The sequence below is a fragment of the Aphelocoma coerulescens genome, assembly GCF_041296385.1.
Source record: "Aphelocoma coerulescens isolate FSJ_1873_10779 chromosome Z unlocalized genomic scaffold, UR_Acoe_1.0 ChrZ, whole genome shotgun sequence".
Lineage (NCBI taxonomy): Eukaryota > Metazoa > Chordata > Aves > Passeriformes > Corvidae > Aphelocoma > Aphelocoma coerulescens.
In genome coordinates this window covers 57,871,658-57,889,671 of record NW_027184085.1, presented here as the reverse complement: position 1 = coordinate 57,889,671, position 18,014 = coordinate 57,871,658, and the positions used below count along the sequence as shown (strand labels likewise).

The following is an 18,014-nucleotide window of genomic DNA, read 5'->3' as shown; positions in this document are numbered from 1 at the left end:
TGAGGTTTAAAAAGGGAGAAAGAAATAAACTCACTTATTTTCGGCAATGACTAAGTGAGAAGAAAACAAAATTGTTGGATGAAAAAGGGCCAGAAGTATGTCATCAGGGCCTACAAGAAACTTTCAAAGCAAGTTAATTCAGTATTCAGAGGAAATGGAAAGGAAAATTGAAGTTATTACCCAATAGGCTACACAGACAGGGAACAACTCTAATTGATGCGAGGCCAGGCCGGCACTGGTTGGATTCACAGAACTGCAGCTGGCTCCCTGGGCCTGCTTTTGTCTTTCTCTTTGCTAAGATGCGCAATGGAATTTAAGACTGGCATATCTAGGGATTAGTTTTGCATGAAATATCAAGACAAAAGGAAGAAGTGCTTTATTTTCCTTGGAAGATCTTTCCTTCTGGAGTTTCTGCATCCAGTTTTACACTCAGTGCAAACAAATCCGATCTAGATGTGAGATTATATCCAGTAATTCTTAAAAGTACATTGACGCCATTATGTGTATCACATCCAAGACTAATCTATACTCAGATACGGTCAAATTCAGTTCCTTCTCATGTAGAACACTATAGCTGCCTGACCTTGGTGGCACTACAAAGAAAAGATCACTCCATGACGGTTGGCTGAATTTCAGTAAACTGGATATAACTGTCCAAGTCAGAATTTTTATGAAGCAGCAGCTGTGGTAAATACCCCGCATCTGCAATAAGAGTCAAAGCACTCTCAGCAAATGCTTTAAATGAAAATCAGCTCCTGTTGGAACAAAATTCCTTTACTACACCATGAAGGGATGAGTTCAAGGTATTTTCAGTTGGCTTTTTACTGATCCAAATGAAACCTAGACTGCTACTGAACATCCAGCACCGCTTTCAGAAACATCCTAAATGGAACTCAAAAGTAATACGTTGAAGGACTAGTCTGGCTTAACCTCACTTGCATGTAAGACTTGATAAAAAGTTCAGTCAAAGGTGATTTTGCTGCAGTTCACTCACGGGAGATGCCTGAGCACCAGTTAGAAATTAAACATTAAAATATAACAAGATCCAAATGCTAGATCCTGCAGATAAAATGCATTGCAGAGACAGCTGACAACAGTTGTATTTGTTTAAATATTTAGACTTCAAAGCAGAATCCTAGGCACAAGAGTGCCATCCAGGGGCCAGCTAATTGCTGGTAAATGTCCAAAGAATTTCCTGAAACTTTTTTTCTGTATAAACAAAACTGGGTTTGTTTAAAACCATTTCCCCAAATATTTTCAAATATGACCTCAGTTCTTTCTAACACTGCAACAGATAAACAGCAATATGAAATAAAAACTGAGTCATTCTCTAGACATACTAAGATTTGCTTACATTTAAGCATGGATTTTCCAGAAGTTTTGTTTCAATAGAAGAATATTTGTAGCAATTTATATCAAGAAGTTCTTCTAGCCCAATAAACTGGCAATCACGAGGAAAGTTCTGATGAAACTTTGCCAAACTTTTCAGACTGAGACATCGCGAAAGCCAGAACACGTGCTCAGCCACATTTCACTACAGACATTTAAAATTAATGATGTATATAAAATGTCACACAACCAAAGCTTCAGGAAGTACAGTTTCTACACAACTCCAAATCTTCCTTCTGCTCAAATGAAAAACCCAACCTGAAAACTGCAAAGCACTTTGGAAATGGAGGCTGTTTTGTCAGGGCAGGGATAGAGCAAAGCCCAGAGATACGGCGGTGGTCACAATTTACTCCTGTAATGAGTTCCACTCAGCAGCAGTAAGGGGGGTAAGGGGAGAAGCAAGAACCTCAAAATATTTCTAAGATTACAAACCAATCATGGGGGCAGAGGCCACTTCAGTTTAAGGATTTACAAGCGTACATCCCCCGAGGCCTTGGATTCAGCCAGCCAGCTCGCGATGCCATCCACGCAGCAGCGCAGAGCAAACGCCGCGCTGCGAGGCCTCAGCTTTCACCTCATGCGAGGCGAGCTCTTTAGGAATGGTCCCAAACGCCTCGGGTAGGCCGGGTTCGGGATCCGCCTCCTGCCTACCCCGCTCATTACCCGCGAACACCAGAAAAAACAACCCAACCAAAGCCCTTCGACCCCGTTTCGAACGGGAGCTGTGGGCGGGGCGAGGCGGGGCCGGGCCGGGCCGGGCCGGGGCGGGAGCGGGAGCGGCCTCGCGGCGCCTGCGCGCGGTTTCGGTTCCTGCGGCGGCGTGGGGAGCGCTCGGAGCGGCCCGGGCACGGCGCGGCCTGCGGGGCTCTGCCGAGGCGCCGGCGCCATGGCTCCCGTGCTGAACCTCAACAACGAGGTGAGACACCCGCGGCCTCGGGGCGCCGGCGGGAGCGGGCCGCGGGGACGGGCCGGGGGGGACCCGCGCCGGGGAAGGCCCCGCGGCGGCCGGGGGAAGGGCCGGGGCGGCGGTCGGGGCGGCGGATCGCCCTGCGAGAGAGCCGGCTCGGGGCCGACCCTCCCCGCAGCCGACGTGGCCGCCTGGAGCGGTAGGGAGGGCCCCAGGTGGCTGCCGCCCTCCCTTGGCGTGGGGAAGCGCATCCCATCGTGCTGGCGCGCAGCTGTGATGAAAACAAACATCCGTCTTGTGAAATTAAGCTACTTCTAGGGGAATGCCATGCGATTTCGACACGTGTGCCTCCGTGCGACGGCCTGCCCATGAGTGTCATTTCATCACGCCTGTCTTGCCGTGTTTGTGTTCACACTGAAGTTTTGCAGATGATTCTGGCGGACCCACCAAAGCCCCAGCTGCCTGCCTTCTGATGGCAAAGATAATGTGTTGTCTTATTTTCTTGGAGAGGGAGGGACTGAAAATGAAAAATTACTGGGTTACAGCTAACTTCTTCCTGTTCTGCAAGAAGTTTGGTGTTTCATATTTATTTCAGAATATGTTTTTCCTCTTTACATTTTGGTTCGGTTGAATTCGGTTATGAGTGTTTCACATGTGATGGGTTTTGGTTACACATTTGCAAATCATTGTGCACAATAAGCCTGACACAACTAACGCAATCTCTTTTTAGGTGTTGCACCAACAGTTTAGAATAGCTGGGAGTTCTGCTGAGCATATGTGGTATGAGCACCTGCACTTGGCACTGTACTCTTCCAGAATTCCTTCATAATTACCAGCTTGCTTAGAATTTGTTATCAGCAGAACAAAAATTACTTTGTTTTAGGCACGTAGTAAATTGGAGAGGGGTTGATTTGCAAGTTGATTTCCTGGTCAAGAATTTAGTGAAATGTAGCCTCTTCATGAGGGAAAAAGTTTGATAGTACATAAAATAGAGATGTTTACTCACTAATTATTGGTTCTTGCTGTCAACAAAGGTAAGGTCAGAAATGAGTGATTTGACACTGAAATACACCTGTAGATCACCAAAGAAAGAAGAAGGTATTTCATTCACCGTTGTAGCGTGGACTTTTTTCTGATTGATGCAAGTTTGTTTCATAGTCTTTCACCACAAAGATGCTAATACAACAAGGGATGAAAACAGAAGCATTAGTTGACTGAGGTGTTCTTCAGAAAAAGAGTACAATGAATTTCTATACAAAAGATTGGAAAATTTCAGTAAGGACACTGGGAATGTCATTTCATCTTATACTTCAAACGTAACCTTCTCCTAAGAGGGAACTGAAAGTAAGTTCTGGAGGAGGTAGCTTTCACCAGAGTTTCTACAGAAAGTAAACACTCTGTAATAATAGGTCCATCTGGGATGTAAGGTAGGACAGAGAAAAATCCTGGATGCCATCTCTTCCGGAGGTGCAGAAGATCAGTCTGACTTAGAGTAGGATGGAGATCTAGCGTGAATAGATTAAAAAGTGTTTTCCATTTCTATGCATGTGCCCTTTTGTATGTGTCAGAGCTGTATTAATTACTGTGGTGATTAGTCATAAAATGTGAAATAAGTTATGTACCAACACCTGGATATTTTCTATCTCTGTAGCAATACCTTCTGTGTATTTGTTCCAGAGATGCCCTTTTAAGAAGGTATCTTATGAGTAAAAATCGTATCTTCCGTCTAGTAGACAAGATGGAGGAATTTTATTTAGGACCATGTTTAAAGGAATAATTTTTGAAAATGCAACCTGTTAAATAAACTCTCCTCGTATATTATTCCAGCTTGCAAAGGGAAAGCAAATTATAGAGCAGCTCTATACTGTGCACCTTCAGCTTTTTGCAATCAGACAGTACTAGGGATCATACAGATTTTTTTCCCCATTAGGCTTTATACAGTAAGCATGATGATATTTGTTGCAGAGACAACCTTGTGACACTTGTATAGCTTATAAACTTGTTTATCTTTGCTGGATTTACAGGAGTCCAGTATCTGAAGGAGGTCTACAAGAAGGCTGGAGAGAGACTTTTCTTGAAGGCATGTTGAGATAGTACGAGAGGGAATGGTTTTAAATTGAAATAGAGTAGATTTAGATTAGATATTAGGGAGAGGTTCTGTGCTGTGAGGGTGGTGAGGCACTAGTGTATGTTGGCCTGTGAATATGTGGCTGCCCTGTCTCTAGAGGTGTTTAAGGGCGAGGTTGGATGGACTCTGAGCAGCTTGGTCTAGTGGGAGGTGTCCCTGTCCATTGCAGCAAGGTTGGAACCACGTGATCTTTAAGGCCCCTTTCAACCCAAATTGTTCTATGAAATTCTGCTGTGTTATGCTTACGTTACATATTTCAGGTTTTAATTCTAGTGAAGAAAGACTTCGGCTGTTAATGAACATAAAATACCATGTCCTGCTAAATGGTGGAATCTTAAGAAATTCTAGGATGATAAGATTTCAAAAATTTTTTTATCAATTCGTATTTCATTTATAGGAAGAGCAAATAGTCTTAAGACCAGTGTTTCTCAGTGATATAAACTGGCACTTTTCTTAATGTTAATTGGCCTTTATTTTAATTACTTACAGGTTTATGTTTGATATTAGTAGCTAACAAAACAAATACTTACAAGTGTCAAAAAAACTTTCTTGTACTGTAGTATTTATTACATGAAGTGTATATGTGCTTTGAAACTAGATGACATTTAATTGCATGATTGAGTGATGACGATGATGATTACTATTATTAAAAAAATTGTAAAAAAACCCAAAACAAACAGTGGACTGTGATGTCTGTCTCCTTTTTGAGAGCTTTTGAACTCACTGGCTAATTTCAGAGAAATTGGAAAGGAGTAGAGTCCTCAAAAGTTGTTGGGCTTTGTTTATTTTTTAATTATAATTTGGTTAAAGAATAGTACCTCCATGGAGCAATATTGTCCCAATTCTTCTGGTCTAATAAGGAACAAAGAATAAAAATATTGTACTGTTGAGGTGACTGTATTGAATGAGACATTTGATGTAAGTGTACAGTGTTAAGGATCCAGCATGAAAAGAGGAAATTGCAACTGTTGTGGTGAGGTGAAATAAGACAGAAAATAATAAGAGACCAGTCATAATAATTCATTCACAAATAATTAGTTTAGACATTTCATTAATCTTTCTTCTCATGGAAAGTTGTTTATAGCAATGTAAATGCTTCAGAGTGTCACATTATTTCCATGTTAACAAGTAGAACTTGTGCCAAAAGCATATAAAAGTTTTCTTCCTCTTTCTTTAACTGAATATATACCTAGATAATAACAGAAAAAAAGCAAGGTCTTGGCAGTACCCACAGTCAGCAAGGTCGAATAATTTTAGAAACCCATCTTGTTGCTAGTAAATAGCATGGTACAGTTTCAGTCTGACTGAAAAACTGAGGTTGAAAAGGGTTAAGAAATGACAATTCTCTTGTAATTCAGGCATCTTATTACTGTATGTGATTGCTGCATTTTGACTACTGCCCAAGGGAGAATTGGGTGGGTGCAGAGGAAATAAAAACCATAAAAAGTTGGAACTAAGGGAAACAGTGAAGACTAGAGTTTTTGGGAAAGAAGAAAATGCAGTATTACCATTTTCTATTCGCTGCATTCTTTGATGCAAAGGAAAGCATAAGTCGTAGAATGAATATTTCAGTTCTGCAATTCCATATTCACTGCATATGATCTTACTTTTGAAGGAGTTGTCTGTATTAAGCCTAATTGTATTCTCCTGTTGTGCTTACTCTTACAAGCATACAGGCTGAAGGAATTGTTTTAAAAACTTGTTGCTGTCTTGAATACGTTTCCTATTTTGAAAAGCTTTCTAAGAAATTTCAGGTGTCTTGCCACAGAATAGCTTCCAAAGTTAAACTTTTCTGGAAACATTTGCTAGATGGCAGCACATAATCATCAACTGCCATGGAGAAGGGCAGGTTTAAAGGGAGATAGCTCATATTTAATGTGAAAAATTGTCCTTGTTGATCAGCAGTATACAATAGTATGAAACAGAAGCTACAGGTATCTAGGGGATTTTTTCAGAACCTGTGTGTCTTAAATTATGTTGTTCTGGTTTTACAGTCATAATCTGCCATCAATATTGTATTATTGCAACAAATACATTTTTCTTCCTACCCTTCTTTTTATTTTTTTTCTTTGAATGATACTCTGTTTGCCAGTACCTCAAGGAGCTACACTGCAGAAAGCTCATTAAGCTAATGCAAATGAAGTCTGTAGAAATTGTTTTAAAAATAAGTGTTCTAATGTATACCTACATTAATGCTGTAATGGCTGAAGTTGAATATTAGTAAGGTATTGTATTATATAAAGCAAATTCCTAGAGTTGAGAGTTGTTTCTGTATGTGGGACATGTGAATCAAATTTCTCAAACTTGATTGGATATGGAAACTTTGGTATCAGGTGAATTTTTCTCTTAAATTTGTAGTAATTAATTTCATACAGACAAAATAATTTTTCTCTGTATTTACAAAGCTATGTGTTTTAGATAATAAAAGCTGGTGTCTGCACAATGCTTGTCATCCAAGATAGAATTGTTCTTTTTTCTTTCCTAAGAGGTAGAGTTAAGATAAAACCATATCCTGAGAATGATGTGTGTGTACACATATTTTTCAGTCAGCCAAGCAAAGTCCAGAATTAAAATTGTTATGTAGGGAGCTTAGTAATGAAGCTCAAGGTGATTAATTCCATTCATAGTGTTTTGGTACAACAGTTTGTGTTGTGATACTCTATGTGGCAACACTTAGCTCTTTTACTCTTTAGATTCAGGACTGATATCCTGTCCTCTGATTTAGCTGGGCAGCAGTTTAGATGAATAGCACATTTAGAACTCAGTCTGGACATGTGAATTAAGAATTTAGATTGGTGTATGGCGAAGTCAAGTATGAGTAGCGTGGCTGATAATGAAAAAAATCAGAGAAAAAGCCATGGGGAGTGACCTTATGGAAAAAGACTGACGTACAGTCTCTGGAAGTCTGAAACTGGAGTCTTGAGTTATAGCTGAATTAATTACTCAATTTTATATAATTCAGTAATTATACAGAACTATATCTGTAATCTCGTCTCTTTATCACAATGCAAACAGAAGTAAACGTATATTCGGAGATGCTTATATAAAGACTGAGTTGTCTTGCTGTAGCATGGGTAGATGTTGTGTTTGTCCTTAGGTGGTCACACACAGCTAAGATACTGAAATTGCATTTATACATGCCTTCATTCACAAATTGCAGAAAGTTCAAGTACATCCTTTTATAAGTAAATAATTTTTGGTGACCAAAGCTTCTGTATAGCAGTAAAGAGAACATGGTCTGAATGGGGTATCAGGAAAGATTAGGGAGGGGGAAATTTGAGTGGGTCATTCATTCTTCCTGAAGCTGAATTGACTTCTGTAGCCGAGAACTACTGCCTCATGATTTTTGTAAGGTGCACTAAATGTGAAAGATCTGAGTACTTACCATGCTAGTCTTTACTGTATTATATATTTCTGGATTTTATACAGTAGGTCCCTCATGCTTGTATAAATATTTTTGTAATTGATACTAAAAAAAATTAACTTAAAGTTTTTTGGTCTTTGAATGGTCACCATTTTTGCAAGAAGCATTCTGTACAAAGGGAGTTTAAGACTTCACTGTGGTATTTATTTGCAGTTACCTAAGATCTTCCTTATTTTCAGCCTTCTTTAGCATTATGTATGACTAGCTTATCACTTAGATGTGATATACCCCTCTGTGTTTTTGTTGACTTAGGATGATAAATTAGACATATAATTCAAAATTTTGTTTATTAATGGTCTGTTTTTTTCCCCACATTTTATTCTATAGAAACCAAGACAATGTTTTTAACATTGAAGCGCCTTTCATATAAGGCTTTTTGTGGAGAATTGCTTTGCAGTTCAGACAGATGTGACATGCCTCTGAAGGAGTGTGATTCTCCAGCTGTGGTTTCTCGAGCATCTGGACTTGCTGCTTCTGAATCTGGGGCTTCTGACTCTCCTTGCTCTTCACCCATTCCAGCCACGTGGTCTTGCCTCCCTCTTCGGTGATCATAAGAAGTTTTTTGCTAGGGTAGCTACAGATTGAAGGTAGCAGGGTCTTACAAGTGAGTGGGAGCAGCAGTGAATGGGATGGGACAAGAGGAGAAGTGGAGAGATGGACTATGCCACCACCATGAGTGAGCTGTTTGCTTGGCTGATAGACATGTGCTGTTTTTCATCTTAAGTATTTATCTTTAAGTAGTGGCTTTCTGTGAAATAAACATAAGATATGGGGAGGGTGTTGAACTAGCAAAATCTAAATAGGGTGATATATAATGTGTAGTTATGCTGTCCAGCTGGTGTTTGTTACTGAAATTAATTAGTGATCAAGGCTGTTAAGGTAGGAGAATTAGAAAGTTCAAAGGGGAAGCCAAAGGAGCCCTTACATTTGTCCAATCTTGATAGCTTTACATAGTAAGTTCATAGGAGACTAGTTACAAATCAGCTTGAAGGAAGAATGTTAAAATTTCAGTGATGTCTAGGTATATAGGTGCCTAAGATGCTCTGTGGTCAAAATTGAAGCTTGTGGCTGGATACTGGCGCTGCCAAAACCTGTTTATCCCTGACTAACTTGTTATCTTAAATACTTACTTGAAGTTGGTCATACAGTCTCTTATATGTTACTAAGTTTATGTTTATTTTTTGGGAAATGTGACTCGAGGTATATCAGAGGGGGAAAAAATGGTCTCTTACCTGTTGCAAAAGAACAAGTTTGCGGTCCGGTAATATTTGAGTTGCGTTTCCAACAGTAATTAAGGAACTAACACTTGGGCCTTCTTGGGCTTTCTTTGAAAATGCTTTTCACTATCATGGACAAGTTGATGTGAGCACTCAGGTTTTTAGTGTATTAGATCCAAAGATCCAATTGGCTTCTATTACCTAAGGTATGTTGTGATATTTTAAAGTATGTTCTTAAGCCTTCCTTACACTGATGAAAAAGAATCCTAGATGGAAACTTTCAGAATAACACTGACAAAGTGCTGTAGACATTACGGTGTGTAAAACAGTTTGAAATACTGGGCAGCCAGTCCAGTGCAGTGATCCAGCATCTCACTGAAATAGAGTAGCTACCCTTAGAGATCTATTTGTGCGCTATCACCTGGGCTATGTGGTAATCAAAGAGTCCTTAGGGGAACTTAATATTTGTGTCTGCTGTCTTTATATAGAGGGGAAGTGAGACTTGGTATGAGGCATCTGACCAGTTATCTGGTATTGGATTGAGCTGTGAGATGTCTTAATGCTCATAATCCAAAATATAGTCTTGTCCTTTAAGGCATGACGCTGTCTGATGGGGGAAAATACTTAATTTAATGGCTTAGTCGTTACAAAACTTTCCAGTAATTGAGAAAGCTGATGTATAGGTTCCCTCTGTCTGAGATGAGTTGAATCCTGTGAATCTTGATGACCAGCAGAGTGCACTGATCACAAATACTAGCAAGTAGTGTTGCTGGGCTACCGTCTGGCAAAGAAGGGCAGTTTTATGGAGTGAGGGGAGCCTGGTTGTGTATTTCACCAGTGGGAGCATTTCCGTGGGAAAAGTCCTTGGCAGTGCTCCAAGGGCTGCTTATCCAACAATTAGCATAAAATACATGAGCTCCCTGAAAGGAAAAACTGGAACTCAGAACTCTTTACTCCTGAGAAAATTGTTCTTGCTGGTCTATAGATGAGTTCTCTTTTGCTATTTTCTCACTGGTTTATGAGCCTTATTTCATCCAGCACCTATACAGTATGCTGACCGAGCCATTTTCTTGAAGTAGAAGTGTTTACCCTAGACTCCTATCCTAGGTTTTTCAGTTCTGTTAAGTGCCCCAGCATCTAGGCTGTTCCTCAAATGGTGGACATTTGTACTCTTGTACTCTTCTGAGCTATCTGCCAGTATGGTTCAGCTGTATCAGAGAGTCTCTGTCTCTTCATCAAGCCAGCTTTAGGTTCATCTGTGACCACTTCAAAATTATTCTTAAGGTAGAGTGGCCAGCACTTGGATACTTAGGAAAAAGTATGGGTGTTAGGATGCTGTGTGGTCAAATTGAAGCTGTGAATGACTGTTGGCACTGCCAAGATCTGTGTATCCCGGCTTGCACATGGTCTTAAATACTTCCTTGAAGCTGGTTCTGCAGTCTCTTAAATGTCACTAAAGTCAGTCTAAAGTCTTGGAAAGGCATATAAACAAGTTATGAGAACTGAGAAAAGATAAATTTCTACACAATTCGAAACTAAATAGCTAATCTTTTCCATCAGTTCATTTCTTAGTATACTGGCAAATCACTACGTTTTTTCTGTATATTACGAGTCTAAGCAAAGTTGGAAAGCAAACACGGCTTTCTTCTTAAACTGTGGAATACTTGGCAGCAGTCATTTTAGCTCTGTGGAAATGCATGTAAAAATTCTTGCATTAGTTGTGTTACTAATAAATAATACTAGGCACAACAGTTTCTTGAAGAAGAAGGAAGTTGTGCTACATAGGGCTTGATTTCTGCTTAAAACAGTTCAAGTGTTAAATTGCTGACATTCTTTTACAGACCATGTAAATGTCCTAAGGAAAAGGTCTTTTGAAAGCTTATGAAATTTCCAAACTTATACTCTGCGAGATAGAATTCTGAGGAATTGTGGCTTTTTTTTTTTCCCTCGGAACTCTTCCAGCAGCTGTTTCTAAAGTTTCTAGAGTTGCCACATCATCAGTTTTACTAATATTAGCAGCAAATTCTGATCTGCATGCTCTTCACACAGATTTTGTTTCAGCAGATTACTGAAGCAATTAAGCATGGCTAACAAGGCAGTTTTTTACTTCTGGCAGTATTGTATACAGCCGTTACTGGACTGCTGTACTTGAGGACAGTAATGAAAACTTTTTCTTAGCTCAAGTGGTTTATATAAAGTGTGTGTGGTAGGCCACGTAGGCTAGTAAGATGCTCTCATAAAACAAAAACATCTGTGGTTCCTTGGTGTGGTAGTGTGCAATAATGAAAAAAACATGCAAATAGTCATGGGAAACTTTGTAACTTTTATTTTAAAGGAACTGTGAGGTACTTCCAGTACACAGTGTAGTTTGGGTTTTTTTTATCAAATGTAATTTATAGCTATATATGCCTGATTAAAACACAATTTTAAAATGGTTCTGTTACAGTAGATATCCGTAATTGCTGCTGTCCTTCCAGAGGTGTTTCAGCAGCATTTTATTGCTGGGTGTGGAACTTGCTGCCAAATGAGGAAGGGAGCGAGGCTGAAATAGGTAGAAGGGAAGCGGTGGTGTTAGACTTTTTCATAATAGAATTTGGGGGCTTGGGGGAGGGGATGTTCCTAGAAGGAGAATAGTAGTCAATTGTGTATTCATTGCAAATTGCTTATTAGTATGCAGTGATAAAATTGTTTTCAGTTTGTCTTATGCTGTAGAGGTCAGTAGTGAAGAGCATTAAAGGGAAAAGTCAAGTGGCCAACTGCTAAATTCAGTGACTCTTCATTGTCCTTCAAGTCATTTAAAGGAAAGGGATTTTATATTCTTGTACTGATTTTATATGAAAAAAACTACCATTATGTTGTTGCCTTTGCAGAGAAAGGTCACAATGATAGCTGTTTATTCATATGGCATTTAATACCAAATGAAATTGTGTATTGAAAAAGAAGCTGAGGCAGATTGCTCTCTACAGGTACCTGAAAGGAGGTTGGAGTGAGGTGGGGATTGGTCTCTTTTCCCAAGTAACAGGAGAAGAGGAAATGGCATCAAGTTGTGCCAGATCATATGTTAGGGAAAATTTCTTCACCTAAAGGGTTGTCAAGCACTGCAGCAGGATGCTCAGGTTAGTGACTCAGTCACCATTCCTGGAAGTATTTAAAGATGTGTAGAAGTGGCACTTAGGGACATGGTTTAGTGGTTGGCTTGGCAGTGTTTGATTTACAGTTAGGCTTTATGATCTTATAGGCGTTTTTCAATGTAAATGATTCTGTGAATCCTCTTTGCTGTTTTATGAGGACACATGAGAAAACACTAGGTCTTGTGCAGGTATGTTAATGTAGGAGGAGATGAGTGGATAGAAGGTGTTTGCGTGAGAGGCTGGTGAGAACTGTTCTGAATAGCAACTAGTCCAAAGGAATGAATGGGGAATTTCATCCAGAGGCAGATATCACTGAGGAAATGCTGCAAAGCTTATGAACAGCACAGAAGAGCGTACCTTACATGTATAAGATAGGAATTCCAGACAATATAAAACAAAAAGACAGTTAAGGTGATTGCTTGTTCATGGAGGGGAAGGAAGGAGAGAGCTTGTAAGTCTTCAAATATTAAAACAGACAAAAATGATGGGAGGGTGATGAGGTGTGTTGAACAAGATGAAATAGGATGAGGAATGAGGAGAGCTCGTAAGGATGGGAAAGGGGAAATGAGTTTGGTTCGAAAAACCTAGAGATTGAGGAAGAATGTAGGAAGCTTCAGAAGAAGGAAATCTTGCAACAGAACCAGCACTTGGTTCAATGGCTGGCCAATGAACATACCACTGGGCAGACTGGTAAGCGTGAGAGGACTTGTTCTGTCACAGCAAAGATTTTGCGGGAGCCTTCAAGCATTGCTCCAGGTTGTTAATAAGTCATACTGGGATAGCTGTATACCAATCTCTTGTAGATTTGGCATCTTGGCAACAGATAGAGAACAACTTGTGTAAAGGTGTTTAAATGAATGAATGGATGTCAGACATCTGGCAGGGATATTTTAAGCTCTTTATTCTTTCTACTTTTCATACTTGTCCCTTTCCCCAGTTTCTATTGATGTCATGAAGAAACTTCTAGGAAGAATGCCGATCATTAGATTTTTGGGGTATTTTTAAACACTGACTTCCCCATGTGTTTATGTTTATGAAAAATTCTCACAATGAAATAGTTTTTTTTTTTTTTTAACAGATCTGAGGGAATAAGGAACATTAATTGGCATAGCAAGGTAATTCTCCATTCCCATTAGCAAGAATTCTTCCCATCCTTTGAAAAAGACTCAAAAGTAACTTACATGTTGGAGACACTTTTTTTTTTTTTTTTTTCATAAATCTGTAACTGCTAACTGAGATAAAGTTCCCACAAAAAATACAAGTCATAGAGGCATAATAGCAGAAAGCACCTTAATAGATGAGCAGTTTTCCTGTTGGAAGTAGTATAGCATTTCAGTTTGTCAGGCCAATAATACTGCAGCATGTTTGAAGCCAATGGACATTCACCTCCCATTCTGGTGATATTTGAAGTCTTTGGCTGAATATTCTTCCTGTTTGGAAGTATAAAACAGAAAGATCTGTGATGCAGATTTGGATTTCCCTTATATGAGGTTTTTATCAGGTTGTATTTCCTGAGGCTATGGCTTTTGCTGGTCACTGGCACACCCTAGGTCCGAGCAGGGGTTGTGTTCCTTTGTACTCTCTGGATGTGTTTTGATACTTACTTTTCATATGTGTGTCAGGTGTCTGAGCTAGGGGCACCATAAAACACAAGAAAAGTTAGACTTGATAGTCTGTTAGTAAAAGAAGTCTCATGCTTCTTCAAAGAAATTTGGATCTGGTAGCATTTTTTGAATAAGGAGACAAATCTTTTTTTTTAAGAAGAAAGGCAATAGTACCAAATACTTTGAAGGTCATAAACCACAAACAGCTTTTTTGTTCTTTCCCTGTTTTCTTGTTCTCTTTTCTTTTTTTAACAAAGGATTTTTTTCCTTTAAAAATGTGGATACTAAATCCTTATTATTTGTTTCTCAACAGCTTTTTTTCCAGGCACAAGAAAAAAGTGCTTATGATTTTTTTGATTCTTGTTTGTTTTGTTTTTTTTCCTCCTGGAACTCCACACACTAATTTTTATTTCATCAATGTTTTGGACTTAACATCATTCCCTGCTTTTCTTACTATGCGGTGTCATTCCATGACATACTACTCTACTTACTTCCTGTGTGATGGTTTTTGTTACGATCTTGTGATGCTACGTATATAGATGATTTCTTTGTCTTTCTGAACTTTATACATGTCATATCAGAACATAAGAAATCACACTCTTGGAAATTACAGATTAGAGAGGAGAAACTTCTACTGTTATTTTAAAATATACTTGCTCGACAGAAATTCCTTAGAGTTGTGAGGAGAGTGTAATAGAGAGAGCTGCTTATCCTTCCGAAATGTATCAATACTGGTGATACATACTTACTCATATCATGAAAATCAGCTGTAACTGTTGGAAGATCCACTTGATGTGTGGTTTGCTTCTATCCAGAACACTGACTTCTGCTTTAGCAGCAGAAGTTGATAGCTGTTCTTTTGTTGATGGTTGAGCTTTCCCCTTTTTTGGTGGGAGTTTTCACATACCTAGGGAGCCTTCCAGTCTTTCTCCAGTACTTAGGCCTCTCCTTACTTGTGTTGACAAACTTTACAGAGGAGGAGTTTGAAAAAAAGTTCAAATTTTAAAACAAAAAGCTTATTTTTCTTACTATAGTAAGATCGGTTACTTTTATGATGCAGGCATTCTGTATATTTATGGTCAATATAAAAATTGTGGTATTTGGCTACTTTTTTTGTCTTTCAGATTTATGGAGGAAAGGAAAATGATTTAGTAGGTATTTCTCCAACTTCATCACTCCTTTGCTGATGCTGCTTTGTTTCATTTGATGAAACCATTTTTCCGTAATGATTCCTTTATGCTTGCATAATAATAATAATTATTATTTATGTATTTACATATTATATATTAAAATTATGCTTGCATAACAATATGTAGTGACATTGAAATATAAGTTTTGAAATGGGTGAGTCTTACTACAAAACAAGTGTTTATATTGAATGACATAATAATAATAAAAAATTCTTGGTAAAATTAAGATAGAAATATTTGTCAAATATAGTGATTCTGTAACATTGCTCAGGCTTCCCATTCTTCCCCGGCCTCTTGGTGTGTGAGACTAGTATAAGCTGAGGGCAATTGAAGTAACTATAAAAGTATCTTTTTTGCATGAAGTGTCTTGCAGAGAAGCAGCTCTCTGTCTTCTATCCCATTCAGCAAGTTGTCAGTGTTCTATTTTCTCTTGACGTTTCAATCACCAGATTAAATCATCAGTACAAAGAATGTGGTAAAAATAAAATGTATTGTATGTGTAAGTTGAGTATTCCATAAAGCTTCATATGGATATCCTCAGTCATTCCTGTGTCTTTTTTTAATTTTTTAGTGTGTTATCCTTACGGTTACTCCATTTGAGTGTTCTCAGTAACTGTAGTTATGGCCTATGTTTCCCGTCCATTTGGACAATCAGGGGATGGTGTTCTGTGTCTGGTTCAGAGCCAGACATGCTGGTGAATGAGTATGCATGCACTGTCCTCAGCCAAAATGGGAAAGACTTGAATTCTGCTTGTGTATTTCTTCCATGTGGATGTTAGTTCATAGCTCCTACTTGGCTACCAGTTTTCACAAAACACGTGGGAGCTCTGGCCTGTGATGATTGGTCAACCTTGATTTTGGTTTAAGAAGTCCAAAAGTTACCAGAGAGGGATACTGACAGACAGTGTGCTTACAAACCTGATTTTCTCAGAAACCAAGCTAACAAATATAATTTCGGAATACACAGTTTCGATGCTGCACTCTTTCAGAATAGCTGAGAAAAGTTGTAATATACTAGCACTCAAGACTTGAAGGATTTTGTGGTGACTTAGGAAGGCAGTACTACCATTTATATTAGCATCTCTTAATTCCAAGCCAAAGCAATGACACCACCAAAACACACCTCCAAAGTAATACTTGAATTATTGTGGTTGAATTTCTGTATTTGTAATGGTGAAAGGTTCTTACCCAATTTTGACACTATTTTCTTTTCATGATGGCAGTTCAACTCTACATGTTTGGATCATGATTGTGACCTATATAATTATCGTCAAAATTACACAGATTGATTATGAGTCAGTGTAGTCAAGCTGTGGTGTCATGCTTCGCATTATGCAAGTAATGTAGAGATTCATAGTGTTGCCTTGTGAGCAGTGCTCTTTTCCACCTGCTTTTAAAAGGTTCACCATTTGAAGAGGGGAAAAAGCCCTCAGCGCTCTTATTACCTATACACATGTGTTTGCCCTTGTAATTCATATGTCACTACTGTAGCTTCTGCTGTTGCTGTCTTTCTTTAAAGTCAAAGCCTAAGGAGGCGTGAAATTCACATGTGACTTCTGACTAGATCTCTGGTCTAATTAAGAAGTCCTAGGCATAGAAATCTGTTGATTTGAGCTTAGCTCTATTAAATGCCTTGATCACATCCCCCTTCAACCTTCCATGGAAATATTTTTAGCAGAGTGATAACTGGGGGTTATCAAACTTGTATTCAGTCGATCAATTAAATAGAGTTAGCAATTACCTTCACGTAGTCCTCTGTTTGGGAAGACATGTATAATTTTTACTTCCATGTGGTTACATATGCAGAGATTTATCTAATGTAGCATCTTGAGTTTAAAACAGTTATTTCTTATCTGGACGTTTACAACTACTGGTGTATATTTAGGGTTTAGAAATCTGTCTAGCCATCTCATGATCCTGGTTTGGACTTGAATGCTTTCTGAAGTACTGCATAGAGTCTGACTCCATCCAGTGAGACGCTGACTTCGAAGCACTAAATCCATTAAATTTTGGTCTTTGGCAATGAGCAAGTAATTCTAGGCTAGCCTTACTCTTTCCCAACTATCTTAGATATTTGGAATTGCTTTTCAAAACCTTTAGATGAAAATGATCTTTTCTAGCAGTTCTGAGTACTCATTGTGGTTTCCACTTGGAAAAATTATGCTAGAAATGACAACTGTTCTCCATGCAGGAGGAAATACAGTGCTATATTGAATAAAGAAACCCATATTTCAGTGCTTCAGTTGAGAAAGTACAAAGAAAGCAGCATGGGCAGACTGTGGAGGAAGCATTTGACAGTAACTCACAAGGGGTGTGTGCATTACTTTTCCTGTGAGGAAGGTGGAAATTCGCCCAAGTGGGCGGTGTGCTTTTTTTCATTCATCTTTAGCAAACCCCTTGGGAAACCTGACAGGGGGATTACCCAGAGGCCTGAGAAGCTGCAGGTGTTTTGCTTTCTGGATGCTCCAGCTAGTGGTGGCATTTCTGCCTGCTTTGGGCAGCAAGGTCCAATAGTTTAAATCCAGAAGAATTTACCTCATGTTTCAAGAATTTTTATACATTCTGTTAGTTGTATTGGGATAGGATTGAGTCCACGTGATTCAGACCTGTTTGCATGTAGCTGAAGATTAATACCACATTTGTGTGGCACAAACAGTAACTGAAAAACTGTGGTCCAGCACTTTCTATGCTGGGATTTGATCTTTATATTAAATAAAGAGATAGCTCATTTACTGTAGTCTGATTTGTTGTGGTCCATCCATCTGTCTGTCTTCTGTATGTTCTTACTTTGCTCTTTTGTGCTGGAGCTAACTAGCATTCATGTGACCATCAGGGAAAACAGTTCAGGAAACTGATCTGGCTGAAAATTCACCTTGTTTTGGGTTTTTTATATATTGGTTTTGCACTATGTATTTGTATAAAACTGTTACAGAACTGAACACTGATACTTCATGTAGGTGTGTTTATGTTGTTTCTGCCTTTGCCACCCTACTTACATATGTTTTTATAGTGCAAATATATGAA

At 38.9% G+C, this 18,014-nt stretch overlaps 1 protein-coding gene across 2 annotated transcripts in view; it reads left to right on the top strand.

The window, feature by feature from the left end:
• The first annotated feature begins 2,187 nt into the window (after positions 1 to 2,187).
• SRFBP1 (serum response factor binding protein 1) overlaps positions 2,188 to 18,014 on the top strand; it is a 67,580-nt gene continuing 51,753 nt past the window's right edge. For both annotated transcript variants that reach the window (XM_069002122.1, XM_069002121.1), the window contains exon 1: positions 2,188 to 2,305. In XM_069002122.1, coding sequence (XP_068858223.1) covers positions 2,276 to 2,305 — 30 coding nt within the window. In that variant the 5' untranslated portion in view covers positions 2,188 to 2,275. The remainder of the gene's footprint in view (positions 2,306 to 18,014) is intronic.